This window comes from Odontomachus brunneus, unplaced genomic scaffold, assembly GCF_010583005.1.
Source record: "Odontomachus brunneus isolate Ranch 3 - 2012 unplaced genomic scaffold, Obru_v1 Obru_scaffold_005, whole genome shotgun sequence".
Lineage (NCBI taxonomy): Eukaryota > Metazoa > Arthropoda > Insecta > Hymenoptera > Formicidae > Odontomachus > Odontomachus brunneus.
The window spans coordinates 4,011,164-4,026,408 of record NW_022639455.1 but is presented as its reverse complement, the minus strand read 5'-3'; the positions used below and the strand labels follow the sequence as shown (position 1 = coordinate 4,026,408).

General features: G+C 44.8%; 1 protein-coding gene across 1 annotated transcript in view; it reads right to left on the bottom strand.

Moving 5' to 3' along the window:
• Positions 1–6: 6 nt before the first annotated feature.
• LOC116849280 (protein jagged-1) overlaps positions 7–15,245 on the bottom strand; it is a 56,887-nt gene continuing 41,648 nt past the window's right edge. The window contains exons 3-6 of the mRNA XM_032826267.1: positions 13,822–14,113; positions 5,423–6,041; positions 4,560–5,200; positions 7–4,064 (exon numbers count right to left, since the gene is read on the bottom strand). Coding sequence (XP_032682158.1) covers positions 2,350–4,064; positions 4,560–5,200; positions 5,423–6,041; positions 13,822–14,113 — 3,267 coding nt within the window. The 3' untranslated portion in view covers positions 7–2,349. The remainder of the gene's footprint in view (positions 4,065–4,559; positions 5,201–5,422; positions 6,042–13,821; positions 14,114–15,245) is intronic.

Here is a 15,245-nt window from a genome sequence, read left to right as displayed (position 1 = left end):
GAGAGAGAGAGAGAGAGAGAGAGAGAGAGAGAGAGAGAGCTGAAAAAGAAATAATTCATAGAGGGGAGAACGAACTATTGCTTGTGATCTGCGAATTTTATTATATATACGAGGCGAAATAAAATAAAAAATATAACATAATATATATATAATATAAAATAATATATATAATATATATTTATATTTATATATATTTATATATATATTCACCGTATCTCTCGTTTCTCTCTCTACGCATTCGTACAATATAATATATAATTTTCTCTATAAAATATAGAAAGTATTTGTGTTACAGAGATTTGTTCCTTCCTGCTGTAAATCTACGTACATCTACCTAGGGCGAGCTACGCTTCTCGGTTTAAATTAGTTTACGCGCGTCTAACGCAAACGCATCGCTTGGCGAGAAACGTTATTAAAAACAAGATGAAGAAGAAGAAAACATACATTGCACATCGAAAAACGGGGTCGACGATGACTGGGGAGGGAGGGGGCGAGGAGGGTGGATGATAATGATTCGGATGAGATATACGTATGTGAATTTATTTACATCGCTCCACGATGCGATATAGCGTCACTATATACATCGTTCGCCTTCACTGCGTCCAAGCGCGTCTTTTAAATCGTCATTTACACCGTTAACGTGGTCCTCACGAGCCAGCGTTCTAAATCATTATTCACGCCGCTGATGTAATCTTTGCAACAACGAATCGATGTTTGCCATTTCATATACTATAAAGAAAAGAAATCGAAAGCTATAGCAACAAATTTAACACGCAGCAACAACTTAATCAGCAATAAAAGTTGCGCTTAGACAATTCATGCGTCTGAAGACGTTAAAATTGCGAGAAATAGTTCCACGTCGTTTCATCATTGTAAATTTCGACGGCGTGTATAATTTACGCGCGAGACACATGAAATAACGACGTAGTATGTTATTCAGGCCGCTTTTTCGCTGCATTAAGGGGGATAACAGGTTCTCTCGCAGTGGCAGTATCTTTCAATGCGCGAAAACCCACGTGCGCCGTGTCCTCGCGAAATTAAAATTCGACCGAGTGCCGTAGATGGACGAACACGCGAAGTACCATAATATTCTTACGCAACGGTCCCGCTTCTTCTATGAGTATCACAATAATATCGTCTGAAGGAACGTTCGAAGCCCAACATTATATATAATACAAAATATACCTTCGCGTATACGTGCGATCGAGCGATATCTGCGCAATGTTAACATTAATGATCGTGAATGCAACGCGTCTGGAAACGAATTCCTCTTGCCCAAGATTTATTTACACACATTATGTCATACGCTTCCACGTTTCCCTCCAGTTCGTACTTCGGCCACTTTAACGAAGCGCAGCTTCATTTCGACGATAATACGCGACTAACGTACATACATCTCGTAGTTGTCACGGTGTCACTCGTGCGGCGAAAACTTCAACGATAGCGGCGCAAACGCAGAGTACAATAAAACGAATATGAAACGAGTACAAGATCGAGCATAAAACGGATATGAGATTAAGACTAACTTAGGGATGGCGACGCCGAGCAGGATGAGGGGCAAGGAGTAGGAGATACAGACTTAGCGAAATTAATAAGTACGAGCTATGTACATATGTACAACGATATAACAACTGGTCATTTTTCATTAAAATTATTTATAATTATCGATCATTTATTGTCATATCGCAGGAGTGCGGGAGGACCGAATGGGAAGAATGAGAAAGGAGGAAACTTCTTTGTGCGCGACTTTCTAAATTTACAATCTGGAAAATATGTTTCACGCCTGAGTCACGTTGTAATAACCTCGCGTGAAGTCGATAATTTCAGCGGTTGTCAATATACCAAACAAGTGCTACGAGTAAACCGTAAAATAATATTGTAGTGTAAAAACAATCGACATTTATACTCTTCATCTCGTAATGCATAGTTATAACGTAATAACAGTATATAACGTAAGTAATAGTGTGATTACTGTTAAAGTCGCGAGTTCTTCTTTCCCTTTTCTCCCCGTTCGTCCCTAGGATACTCTACGCGCTGTCTCGACCATTGCGAGGGATAATCTCAAAGGAGAGCTAACTTACCGGAAGTTATCCCGGAATCGAAAGGTCACGGTTACCGTTATCACATAAGAATCAAATCGTCCAGGTAAACTCTCAGTCTCGGGTGTTAGATCTACTTCCTGTCTAGCGTCATACGTCTCTTATATTGTTCCTAAGAATCTTTGTTCTAAGAATCGCCATCGTCGCGGTACACGCTCCATATGTTTCTCCGACCGGGAGAAATTCGGGAGAATTCTCGGGACATCGTTGAGCCGCGTTCTCGCAACTGTTTCACTTCAACGACATTCGATCACACGTGCACCGTTAGCACTTGATGTGGTCCCGACGTCTGGCTGGTACCTGGCTGCTGATGCGGATACGTCGGTTCCTGCAGTCTGGGCTTGCTGTAGGGCTTGTGCGCGCCTTCCTCGTAGCTGAAACTAGCCGTGTTGTTCCTGGCTTCAGCGCTAGGTGGTTTGTAGAGCGGCGGTAAACGATGTCTTCCTTCCTCGGACACCATCTCCAAACTCTCTTCAGTAGCGGTCAAACTGCCGAGCGAAGGACCTGACAACGGTCTCACGACCGACACTCTGGGTTCGCCAGAGTCCTGGTCTTTTAATGGATTCGCGTATCTCCTCAGGTTCTCCTCGTTCTGGAGATTATTCGACTTTTCGTCCAGATCGCTGCGATGACGGTGCAACGAAGTCTCGCTGCTGGTGGTTGCTGTCAGACTCGACCTATGCCTGACGGATTTGAGGTACCAAAGGCCACCGAACAGCACCAATACCAGTATTGCTGCCAATGCACCGCCAAGAACGGCTACATAGCTACCGACATTGTTCGCACCCGCTGAGCTGGGCTCGCTGAGCAAAGCCGTCTCCACTTTGACTTCCAAAACGGAGGCCAGAGCGAGAGGTCTTGCTAGGGGACGACTGAGCGCTTCACCAAGATCTCTTGCTGCAGCGGCTGCTGCTTCGGAGAAGATGGTCACTTCTATTGTGTCATTGTCACCAGGTTTCAAATCGCAAAGCAACACCACCGACTGTGGTCTACGCGGATCGGCGAGAAGCTTTCTTAGCCGACGACATAACAGTTCTACCGATGTACCGGCAGCCAGAGTGTCCCTCCTCAGCAGTATCGTGAGTCTCGAACAAGTTGGCCCAGGTGTGGACTGACCAGGCCAACAAGATGGAGGAGCTGGTAACGCTGGCGGTCCCACTCTCCTGCCGGTTTCGATGGGTCGACACTCACCCCATGCCGGACATGGCGGTGCCAAGCAGCTTTCGCCTGGGCTAGGAACGCATACCTCGTGGGCTAAACAGGAAGTGCCATTGAGGCAGTTACCCGGACCACACCAGACGTTGCTACACTGATTCTTGCCGTTTCGACACTCGCACACGTTGCAATCGTCTTCCCACGTGGCAGCCATGCAGCCAGGTCCACCAGCGGTCCTGATTTCGCATCGAATGCCGGTTCTGCCAGGTGGGCAGATGCAGGAGTAACTCGCGATACCATCCACGCAGGTAGATCCGCCCGTGCACGGGTCGCTCGCGCATTCATTCACGTTGATACGGCAGTCCGGGCCAGTAAAGCCTGGTGCGCACTCGCATCTGAACCAATTGACACCGTCAACGCATTTACCGCCGTTCAAGCACGGCAGTGGTTGACAATCATCGACATCACGCCGACAATTTGGCCCTTCGAAGCCCTCTCGACAAACGCAACGATAGTTGCCGTCCGCGGTGTTTACGCAAGTAGCTCCGTTCTCGCAAGGACTGCTCGTGCACGCCGGCGACGCGATATGGCAAGCTGCGCCCTCCCATCCGGGTGGACAGTGACATGTGAAGCCATCACCGCGATCCTGACAGGTGCCACCGTTTCGACAAGTGCCAGGCTCGCAATGGCCGCCGCGCAATGCGCAAGTCTTGCCTTTCCAGCCACCGCGGCAGATACACGTGAAGTCCGCCACGCCATCCACGCAGGTACCGTTATTGCGACAAGGTTGCGTCATACACTCGTCCACATCTGGAAGAGAATATTATCCTTTTAATATGTAAAACAGATCTTTGTCGTTTCGTCATCTCTGTTAAGCTACCTAAATCGAATACGAATTATGTTAGAATTAAGCGAATTACTAATTTAACGTTGGGGCATTTACGATTTTACTAATCTAGCAAGAATTTACGTTTTGAAAGTGGAGGTGTTAATTTACATGTTAACGTCTCACAAGATGGTTACAGCATAATGTTAACACCAGATTTTGGTGCTAACATTATCGTTGAAAAACTATCTCTAATAACAGCTTTTTAAATAACAAGATATTACTATCCATTTTCAAATGTAAACTCCTGCTAAACTGATAATACTGTTCGAGTATTATCGATATAAATCGAGAGTGTAACACTAAATTAGTATCTAATTCTTAATTCTAATATAGCTTCCATTAAAATTTTTCACGTTGAGGACTATTATCTTAACTTAGATTGTTGCGTCAAATATCAAAGATGGCAGTCCACTTACCTTGATCACAAAGATCACCGCTCCAGCCTTCCCTGCAGATACACTGGAAGGAGTTCACTAGGTCGACGCAAGTACCACCGTTTAGACAGGGGTTACTGTGACAGTCGTTGATGTTCTCGTGGCAATGTATGCCGGTGTAACCCGGATCGCAGGTGCATTTGCCGCCGCTGCAACGACCTCGACCGCCGCATGGCGTGCCTTCGCTGCCGCAGCCGAACTGCTCGTCCGTCACGCCAAACTGGGGGTTGTGCGGGGCCGGTTCCGAGCAGTTCTTACCTTGCCACTGTTCCGGACAGTGACAGTAGTAGTCGGTCTGCGTTTTGTAGCACGGCGCCGAGTTGCGGCACGGATTCGGGCTGCAATGGTCGCGATCGATTTCACACTGGTAGCCGGTGAAGCCAACCGGACACACACACTCGTATGCGTTCACCAGGTCCCGACACTCGCCGCCATTCTGACACGGCTTGGACGCGCACTCGTCGATGTCGACGTCGCAATCCTTGCCGGAATAGCCGGCGGTGCAGCTGCAATGGTAGTCGTTCACCAGGTCAATGCAAAGCGCGCCATGTTGACACTGACCGACACAGTCATCGATATTCTTCGTGCAATTCTTCCCCGTGAAGCCACTCCGGCATCGGCAGCTGCGAACACCGAAATCATAAGTAACTTACCGAGATGAGATCATAGGTAACTTCATTATCAAACTTAATTTCGTTAGCAAGTTTAGTGAAAAGAAAGCAATTTGTGAGGAAAGCGGCGTTATATACTAATAACTTTGTTAAACTGCAACAAGCAATTTTAACAAGCAACTGTGTTAAATTGCCGGCATTATAAAAAGTAAGCAAATGACAGCGGATACCAACTTGTAGTCGCCAGCCAAGTTGATGCAGGTGAGAGAGTTCTTGCAGGGCGGTTCCTTGAGCGTACACTCGTCCACATCGAACTGGCAGAGTATTCCTTGCCAGGCGGGTGGGCAGTTACACACGAAACCGTTCTTGCCGTCCACGCAGGTGCCATTGTTCTGACAGGGTTGCGAGGCACACTCGTCGATATCGGTCGCGCAGTTCAGCCCGGTGAAACCCGGAGCGCACACGCACTGCGCCGTCTCCCCGTGCTCATGGCAGGTCGCTCCGTTCAGACAGGGGTTGGTTGCGCATGGGTTGTCGATCTTCTCGCAGGTGGGCCCGGAGAAGCCGTCCGGACATGTGCACAGATAGTGATCCGGCGCGGTATTTTGGCACGTGCCGCCGTTTTGGCACGGCTCGTGGGTGCCACAGTAGTTGAGGTCTTGGTCACAGAGTATGCCGCCCCAGTTGGTGTCGCAGATGCATTGCCAGCTCGAGCCGTTGCAGTAGCCGTGTTTGCAGCCCGGATAGGGCGTGCACTGGTCGCACAGGTCGCCGCGCCACCCGTGCCGGCACTTGCATTCGTAGCTGACCTCGCAGTAGCCGTGAACCGGGTGGCAGCCCTTCTTGCAGACGGCTGGACAAGTTTTTAGGATATTCTCGTTGTTATTTAATCTCGTTAATTTAAAAAAAAATAAAATAAATTAAACTTGCATTGCAAAAATTCTGCAAAGTTAATGAAGTTAATAACAAGGACACAGATGTTACCGTTAACACAATGGTTACTGATAATAAATTATTAATATTTTTCTCTTGCGGTTTTCGTTCGTGCATCGATTTTCATAAGTGCGATGCAGAAAATGCATATACAACTGTGTTACGACGATCTATATTACTTCGTGTTACACACCGTCGAGATTCAACGATAAGTCACGTTACGCAAGCATCGACGCGAGGTACGTCGATGCAGTGAGAGAGCGTGTGTCCGCATGGAATTCGCTCGGGATGTCTCGGGACATTTGAATGATGACGTGAACGGATTAACCGACCCTCTTATCCGTCTTCCGTGCATGCGACACGTAATAGCCATTGAGTCGGGCAAACGTAATTAGCGCGGAGATGTGTAATGAACGAGGCACGAGCGCACGCGTCGCCGCTGAGAGACGAACGCGGAAGAAGACACGCGCTCGCGCGATATGCTTTCTATGAATTTTTAGTTAAGATCAGACATAACCATCGGACGTCCCACGGTGTGACGCATTGAAGGAGTAACCGAAGCAACAAGTAAAACGCCGTCTCAGTACAGGTGGTTGGAGGATGAAATCGAATTTCATGCGACCAAGGTATCGTACCTCTGGAAACAACAACGACGACGACGACGACGACGACGACGACGGTGAACGTTGGGGAAAAAGACGTCGATGACGATGACGATGACGATGACGACTCGATTTCTCTTGCCTCCTTCGTCCACCCCGGCCAGATGAAAAAAGGAAAGACAGGAAGGGACGAACGTGACGGAGATCTCGCCAGGACCGGGCAACTCAATTAGCCGGTGGGACAGAAAGACAGATGAGAAGTGACAGAGAGAAGGATTATCCCCCCGACCATGAAACGAAAACTCATGCCGCGCTCGCGACACGCGTGTTTGTACCTATCCTTTCGGGGTTTGTGCCGGTCGTGTTGCGCACCAACACTTTTACCGTTACGTCGCGTATGTACCACGCCGTCGTATGTACACGCAATTATTGTGCATTTGCGCGTGTACACATATATACGGTGCGTGCGCGTGTATACCGCCCGCGGCATTCTTAATGATTAATAGCTCCGTTGCTTTCTCTCTTTCTCTCTGTTTCTCTGTCCCTTTATCTTTCCTTCTTTTTCTTTCCTCCCTCTTTTGTTTTCTCATACATACATGAACAAACGGACATTTACGGGTATTTACGACCGCACCTCGCACATGATACTTCGGGGCCTCCTAAATGACGACGCATTCGCGACAGGCTTTTCTTGCCATGGTCACACGTTGTATATATGCCTCGCCATAGCTGATGTCTTCCTCGTCATTCTCGGACGATCGAGCCAATCAGCCGTTCCCCGGTGCTTTTACTACGATCCTACGAAGAGAGATCCTCGCCGCAGCATCGACTGCTGCGGCGGCCCTTTCGCCGTTTAGAAACTATAAATCCGCCGGGCTCAAACGAACGCGCTTGCTACTCATGCCTACGGGCCGTGGTTGATTAATACGCCGGCAGTAGGTAAATTAACTTGCGCAATTCGCCTTTGCGAAGCCTATCCCGGCGACTTTTTCCCGCGTCCTCCTCGCGATCCTTTTTGCGCGACGACGGGACAGCTGCGCGAAGAGGCGGATTGCGGGACGGCGGTTTTGCGATTTTTCGCGCGAAAACACCTTGAAGCCTCGCCACTTTGTGCGAGCGTGCGTGCGTGCGTGCGTGCGTGCGTGCACGATTACGGCGTGGTTGCGTCATTCGACGCGGAAGCGTTTTCCGGGAAAATTTACGCTCCGCGGTCGCGTCGGCTGCACGAAAAATTCTGCGATTCGTCGGTAACCCGCGCGTCGAGTCTTCGTGACGCGGCTCCCCCCTGTGAGAGTGTAATTATGGTTTCATTGCTCGCGCAAGATGAAAATTTATTTCGACGAGAAATAACGTGGTCTAGTGCGTTATTAATTTCATGTAGAATTTCCCGCGAAGCGAGCTTCTCGGACAACATAGGGATTCGATTTCTTCTTGATGGAATTCGGAGAGAAAGAAAATCTAAAAAATAGTGAATTTTCTGTCACGGGTACTATAACATATTTACTTAATTCTAAGTTCCTTTATATAAATAGAATAAACAATTGCTTTTGTGAAAAGTTAAGATTTGAAAAAAATGTATATTTTTTTTAATTTGAGAAATATTTTACTTCAATATAAATAAATAAAAATATCTACTATTTTTTAGATACTTTTTCTCTCAGTATATTGAGATAAAAGTACCAACATCTGGATTGTCATAATTGGGATCTAACTCTAGATATTCTTATTGTTTTGGTCTCTAAATACGATGATTTAAACTTTTGACATAGAATATATGTATATATTCAATATTAATTCTACATTAAAAGTCTAAACATTGGCACTTTTACCTTACTCGTCGCGACTGAAAAAACAAATTTTGCAGCATCTTCACAAAGGAGTTGTTTTTTTTCACAAATTAGTACTCAATGATATATCATTTTAATTGTCATTGTATCGACTTATAGAAGTTTCAGAAGATTGTGCGCAAATTTAGTGCGACGAAGCGTTCGTTGAACCTGCGAGATCCTTTCGTGGCTGCCAGATGTTAGAGGAATACTAGCGCTGGTGTATGTATGTATGCATGTATGCGCTTTAGCCCGCAGAGATTTTACCTTCTCGCGCTGCGCGACCAGGTTGGCGCATCGTGTGAAGAGGATGCACGAGTGAAATTCTCCTATTGACCTTTCACAAGCGCGACAAAAATGTCGGAGCCAGTTCTCTCCTTCTCGTAAGCGAACGCGACTCATCGCCTCACGAGCACGCGATCTCCGCCGATAGTCTCTCTAATTGGGGTTTGCGCATTTTTCCCGTCGTCTAAGTAGAACGTGCTCAAAACTCGATAACTCGATCTTTCTGCATCGTCGGATGGGAGAGACTTTCCTGTTCTTTTTTCCTTCGTGCCGCGTGTCAAGACGATCGTGTCTGTCGGCGCGATCACGAAATCTGCTAAGTTCGCAAACGAAAACGCAGTGATGCGAACGCATGCGTCTAATGCGCCAGACGAGGCGGATTGTCAATCCGTTTTTGAGACGATCGGTCGGTTATCAAACGGTGAAACCTTAAAGTTCACAGTGCCAAGGAAAACGAGCAGCCTCGTCGCGAAGCAGCCGCGTGTTATTTGAATTCCATTGGCATAATATCACGAGCGTGGCGGACTGTGAAACGCGAATGTACCTTGTGCAAGCGAATTGTTATTTCAGTATTCGAAACAGCAACGAAAGGGCTTCGATCTTCTTTTTCTTCTCCCTATCGATTGATCCCTACTCTTCCGTCTCATTATTTTTATTTATATATTACACGTTCCATTATTAAGGCAAGTGATAATTCGATAATACGACTTATATCTCTGATTCGTATCCTTCAATTCGCGGTATTTCGGTCATGAGGAGCCTTGGTATTTCAAGGACATTTAAGATATTCAAGGTATTTTTCGTACATTTTATTTCGAGGAAAATAATATAGAGAATACCAGCACGCGTATCAAGATTGATATAAACAGATTTCTGTGGATTAATATTTCGATTTTTACGAAAATATTAAGACCCTTAATATTTTCTCTGAATACTCTTTTATCGATAAAAGTATTTCTAAAAATGATTCATAAATCTTCTAATTGACTACACCACTTTTAACGGCACTTTTAGAGACACGATCTCAAGTATTCTCTTCTACAAATATCTTTTTATTTAAAAAATAGCATGCAATAATTTTCAGCGTGTCATTTCTCGTCCCTGACGTGATGATTCCACATGACCGCGGTGAGTATCTGGGGTAGCGATTATGTAACTTTCTTTTTTAAATAAAAACATGAAAATTCATGTGAACTTTACACATTGACAACTTTAACGATCACTTCTCGAAAGCAATGAAAATATGAATATTTTCATAGGAAATGGTTCACTTTTCACGAGTTCACGTTAGAAGAAAAGATGTGTGATCGATACGGAGGTGCCGTGAGACCGCAATCAACTAGTATCAAGAGACAAGGTCTGTCTTTGGTTAAAGGGTTAATGCGAAAAGTGGGACTTACGTGTCTATCTAACGGCCCGAATCTCCAGACGAACGCGGCCGGTCCCGACCTCCTCGCACGTCCCGTCAGTCGGTCCGTTTGAGATCGACCTTATGCGCATTGTGCCCCGAGTGTTGCAATGGGGAGGGATGACAGTAACCACACGTGGGGTCACGGAGAGGCGGAAGTAACGATTAAGCAGCGAAGAAAGAGCTGTTATATTAGTCGGCGCAGCATTGTGCGACGGGACCTGGCGTGATGTGTCGCTACCTTTGTGCGATCGTACGACATGCGTCTAACGTCCGCCCATTGAGGCACGCTTCGAGATAATTCGCGTGTTTTACGATCCGTACGGGACCACGGAGGGCGACGGAGGCGACGGCGAAGAGGCGGTGTGTGGAGGAGGCGGCGGCGGCGGCGGCGGCGCTCGATCATCTTTTGATCCGTCGTGGCGTTCCTGCGCGTTAAATCGCGGACGTGACGGAATCGTTCGTCGCAGCGTGCCCGGAGGCACGAGAATCCGGAACGGCGAAAAGAGAGATGGAAATCGCGAACGTGGGTAGCAGCTCGACCCTTCGACCCTTCCGTTGTCGCTCGTCTTTCTTGAGCCCACTGTCTGTTTCCGCGTTCGGAGTCTATCTTTCATATTCATTCAAGTCTTGCGCGAAATATTTTGGTATATTTCGCAATCAGTGAAACACACCTATAGTTCCCCGCACATAAATTGGCTTTGGAGGATGTATTGCCTGCCTCAAAAATGAGGAGAAATTCTCGAAAACATTACAGATTAATCTACATTGCGTCTAAAAGTGATCACAAACGATTTGAGACTGATTCAGAGTCTGTATCAAAAGTTATTCCATTTTGAATTGTAAGTTCATCAAACACTATGACGTCATATAACGTTATATTGTTACTTGGAACTATTTTAATTCATGTTGTTACGGGAATATATAATTGATATCTTTAAGTAAAGAGAAAGATAATTAAAAAATAATAGCAAGAATCTCAATTTTTGTACATATGTACTTTAAGTATTCAAAAGATATAAAGTTTCATTGCGAATCAATAGACTATAAAAGAGCATGATGTCGTGAAGTATAAAAATATCTTTTGTTATTTAATTGTATCATATATACACACTATACGGAAAACAAATATTAATGTGTTTCTAATCTTCAGTGACACTTTGTAGGCATCATGCACTACATACTTGAAGTCTTTATAAACAATATTGTGCCATTTTTCAGAGCTTCCCACAAGAAGTGGAAAAATATAATATATTATATTTTTTAGGATGTGACTTTGTGTACAAGGACCCCTCAATGAGGGACTGTACATCTAATTTTAAGAGAAAAAAGAAAGAAAGGATGAACATACACTACAATTGGGCAAAACTGAAATTGGAAAAATGTAAATCGTCGACGATGAATGTTGATTTTGCATATTTCGCGTGGACATTGCGAAAGTAAGGCGTAAGATAAACCTTGTTCGTCGACGCTGGACGCGAACCGGATTTTTTTTGTTCTTCTCTTCGGAAATTATCGGGAGTCTCGCGGCGAACGACGGCGATTATTAATAGCCCGGTAATCGAATCGCGAGGCCTCGTTAGGCCCGGAGGTGCGTGCGCGTCTCGTGAGAAATCGAGTTAAACGACATCCATGGGTATGGTCGGTACTTGCGAGATTTCACGCTCCAACGAACGAACGAGGTGGTTGTTCCTTCGGCGCGGTGGAAAAATCGGCGAACCTCCTTCCGCGATCGATATCGACGATATCGTTCTTGCGCGCGGCACGCTTTCCGGCGTGCGTAACGAGATGATAACAATGACGAGAAAGGAGAGGCTTGCACCGCGATAAGCTCCGTGTCCATCTCGAACAAGTTCTCCTGGATAAGGAAACTCTATAGAGCGAGCTCGTTAGCCGTGCGAATTCTCTTGATCAGACTCTTGATTGTGCAGCCGATAAAAGAAAGGTTGCAGCACTTTTACTTCGATAAGTTTCGCAAGGCACATCGCTTCTAATAAAAGAATTTGTTTCTCAGTAATCCTCACACGGAAAAACAAGTTTGGCGGAACTGAACAAACATATTTCAGTTGAAGGAAACAGAATTTCTGGTTTTTACGAGCCAAATTCGATTCTAAGAACTAGAGATTCCGTTTTTTTTTGTTTGTTTATTGTCAGATTAATTACCAACCGTGATAAACGCGCATAATTAATAATAAGGGAATGCTGGAGTCGCAACGATGAACAAAAAGTCAGTAATGTAGAGAGGATCGTCACTAACAGAACCATGCTATTTTTTTCCATGTAGAAGATACATTTTCTTACGAAGTATTTTCGAAGTGCTTCGAGGTTCACCGAGATAAAAGTGTTGCAACCTTTCGTCCAGCAACCATACAAAGAGCGCGTAGTTCTTTCTTCGTCAGAAGAAGAAGAAGGAGGAGTAGACGGAGATGATTCATGAAATGGAGGAAGATGTGCATTGGCTCAAAAATCACGATACGATACGATGCGATAAGAAGTGTGTATGCGCGTGTGACGTAACGTTTCGATGAAAGCAATTTATTCGCGAGATCGTTCTTTCTGTAGGAGAACGACGGGGAGGAAGCGTCGAGGTATATGTTCGCGCGAATTTCTTTTTTACGCGCCATGTTACGCAACGTGTTATAATTAATAGCACTCATGGTTACGCGCGGTGGTAGCGGTACCTCGGGATTAATCGGTGATAATTCATTCTAAGTCGATGCGCACCTGCAGCCTCTAATATTGAAATACGCTAAGGGCTTCTCGGTACTTCGACTTCTCGAATCGCGCGCAATTGCATTCCCGCGTAGTCGTTCAGGAAAGGAAGGATTACCGTCTGCGCAGAATGCGTGACGAAAAATTGTTTGCAAGCTTAGAAAAGGATGCCGCAAAGGAAAAACTCTCGGCACAATTCTTTCGAACATGACGTCTCAGAGGTATCGAGTATTTTTACACAAAAAGAATAATATTTCTTTTTCTTTTTTCATATAAATTCTTTGCAACTTTACTATGTTTCCCTAGATATGCAAAACAGACTGTCAGTATTATATTTATTTATATATAGCAAGTACTATAACAAAACATATTTATTAAGTAAAGTACTAAAACATATTTATATTTATAATAATACGAAATATTTTTCAAATAAGGAAGTAGATATTTTCTCAAAAGCTTTTTATAAAAGCTGTTTGTTATATTTAAATAAAAGAATTTAGATTTAAGTAAATATGTTATATACTAATACTCACAATCAAATAAATATTTTTTATTTTTTAAATACTTTTTCTCTCATAGTATGAGGTCTATTTTGCTAAGAAACAAGATATTTGTTCCTTAAAAATTTTGCTAGAAGAAGCAAAATTTTTAATAGCACATTTCAGTTCTTAAAATATAAGCAGTATATATGGAATGAGGAGATAATCTGTTACTGCAGAATATGTCGATTTGTTATTACATCTATCATTCCTCGGTTATGTGTACAAAATTCCATAGTAATTTTTATTATAAAATTCTCTTCGTGTAATGCACTCGCAGTGGTAAGATAATTACGTGCTCGACATGATGGATTGAATTTTGACTCACCCGTGTTGCACTCGTTGCCCGTCCATCCATCGTTGCACACCTTGTCGCCGTCTTCGCTGCAGTTGTAATGACCGAAAACGTCGTCTCTGCTCCTGCAGAACTTGGTGCAGGTAGCGTTGTAGTAATGTTCGTCGCACTGGACACGTATCCGATACGCTAAGTGAGCGTTTCTACCTTGATGATTGAGGGTGTGCCATGTGGACTCGGGCAGGACGATACCACTGTAACTCGTTTCCTCGATCACGCCGGCGCTCGGCACGTCCCTCGCTTGCAGAATCAACGTGAATTGCCTCTGCAATGAGAAATGTATTTCCAAAAATTATCTTCCAAGAATCACTATGATAGGACCGACTTGTTATAATAAATTCATATAATAACTTGATTTTAAACGATAGCCTGTAAAGAGAAAAGTTATATAATGTGTGAAATCAGGTTGAATTTCGTTTTGTCGCTTCAACTTGTATTCTTTTCAACTAACCCTTGAATCCTAAATGTCAAAAAGTTACGCAAATCCTAAATATGGGAAAAATTTTATTCAGTGTATTTTTATTTGCTCATAACTTCCGTAAAAATGATCAAAATTCAAAGAATGACAACGTTCGAGAAGTTGGTCTGGGTAAATTTTATTCATGTTTAGAGTTCTAGTGTGTTAATTTTATTTCTAATCAGTAGAATACTCGAATAAATCTTTACGTCAAGGAGATACACGTAACATAAAACCACGAAAGCCCGAAGTAAAATCATCGGCATCACACGGAGGAACCGTCCGGACCGGCGTTCGTAATCCGACATCATCGTGACGCAACGGAGTCGGATTAAATACAGAACGGTGATGTCACGGGCGACAAGGGCTCGTTTGAAAGAGGAAGGGAGGTGGTTTGATGAAGGCAGCAATTAACCCTTGCCCAGCTTGAATAATTCCTCGCCGGGCATGGTCCTAAGTGGGACCCTCGGAGCTGGTACTTTTGCAAATTTATACAGCGTCCGCTGACCTTCCGGGGCGGTTGAAATTATACGATAGTGTAGGGTTACCAATTTTTTTCAGACGTTTATGTAACCGGGAGAGTTACATGAAAGCGCATCCGCCGTGGATAAGTACGCGCGAGCGCGAACGCAGAGGAACAACTTCCACTGTAAACGGCAGGCTGTAAACATACGCGTCGATCCTGGCGCGATAAATCCGATAATGGGAAACAAGACGAATGTACAATGTCGCAACTGTCGCGTCTCTGCTACCTTCCTCGTTTACCGGTGCAGGACGTGTCACGTAAATTATCTCGTTATCGTTTTCTCAAATTACAGCGTAATTCATATACGTGCGCCATCTCGCGCGGTTGAACTCGACGAGAGAGAGAGGGGGAGGGAGGGAGAGGGGAGAGAGAGAGAGAGAGAGAGAGAGAGAGAGAGAGAGAGAGAGAGAGAGA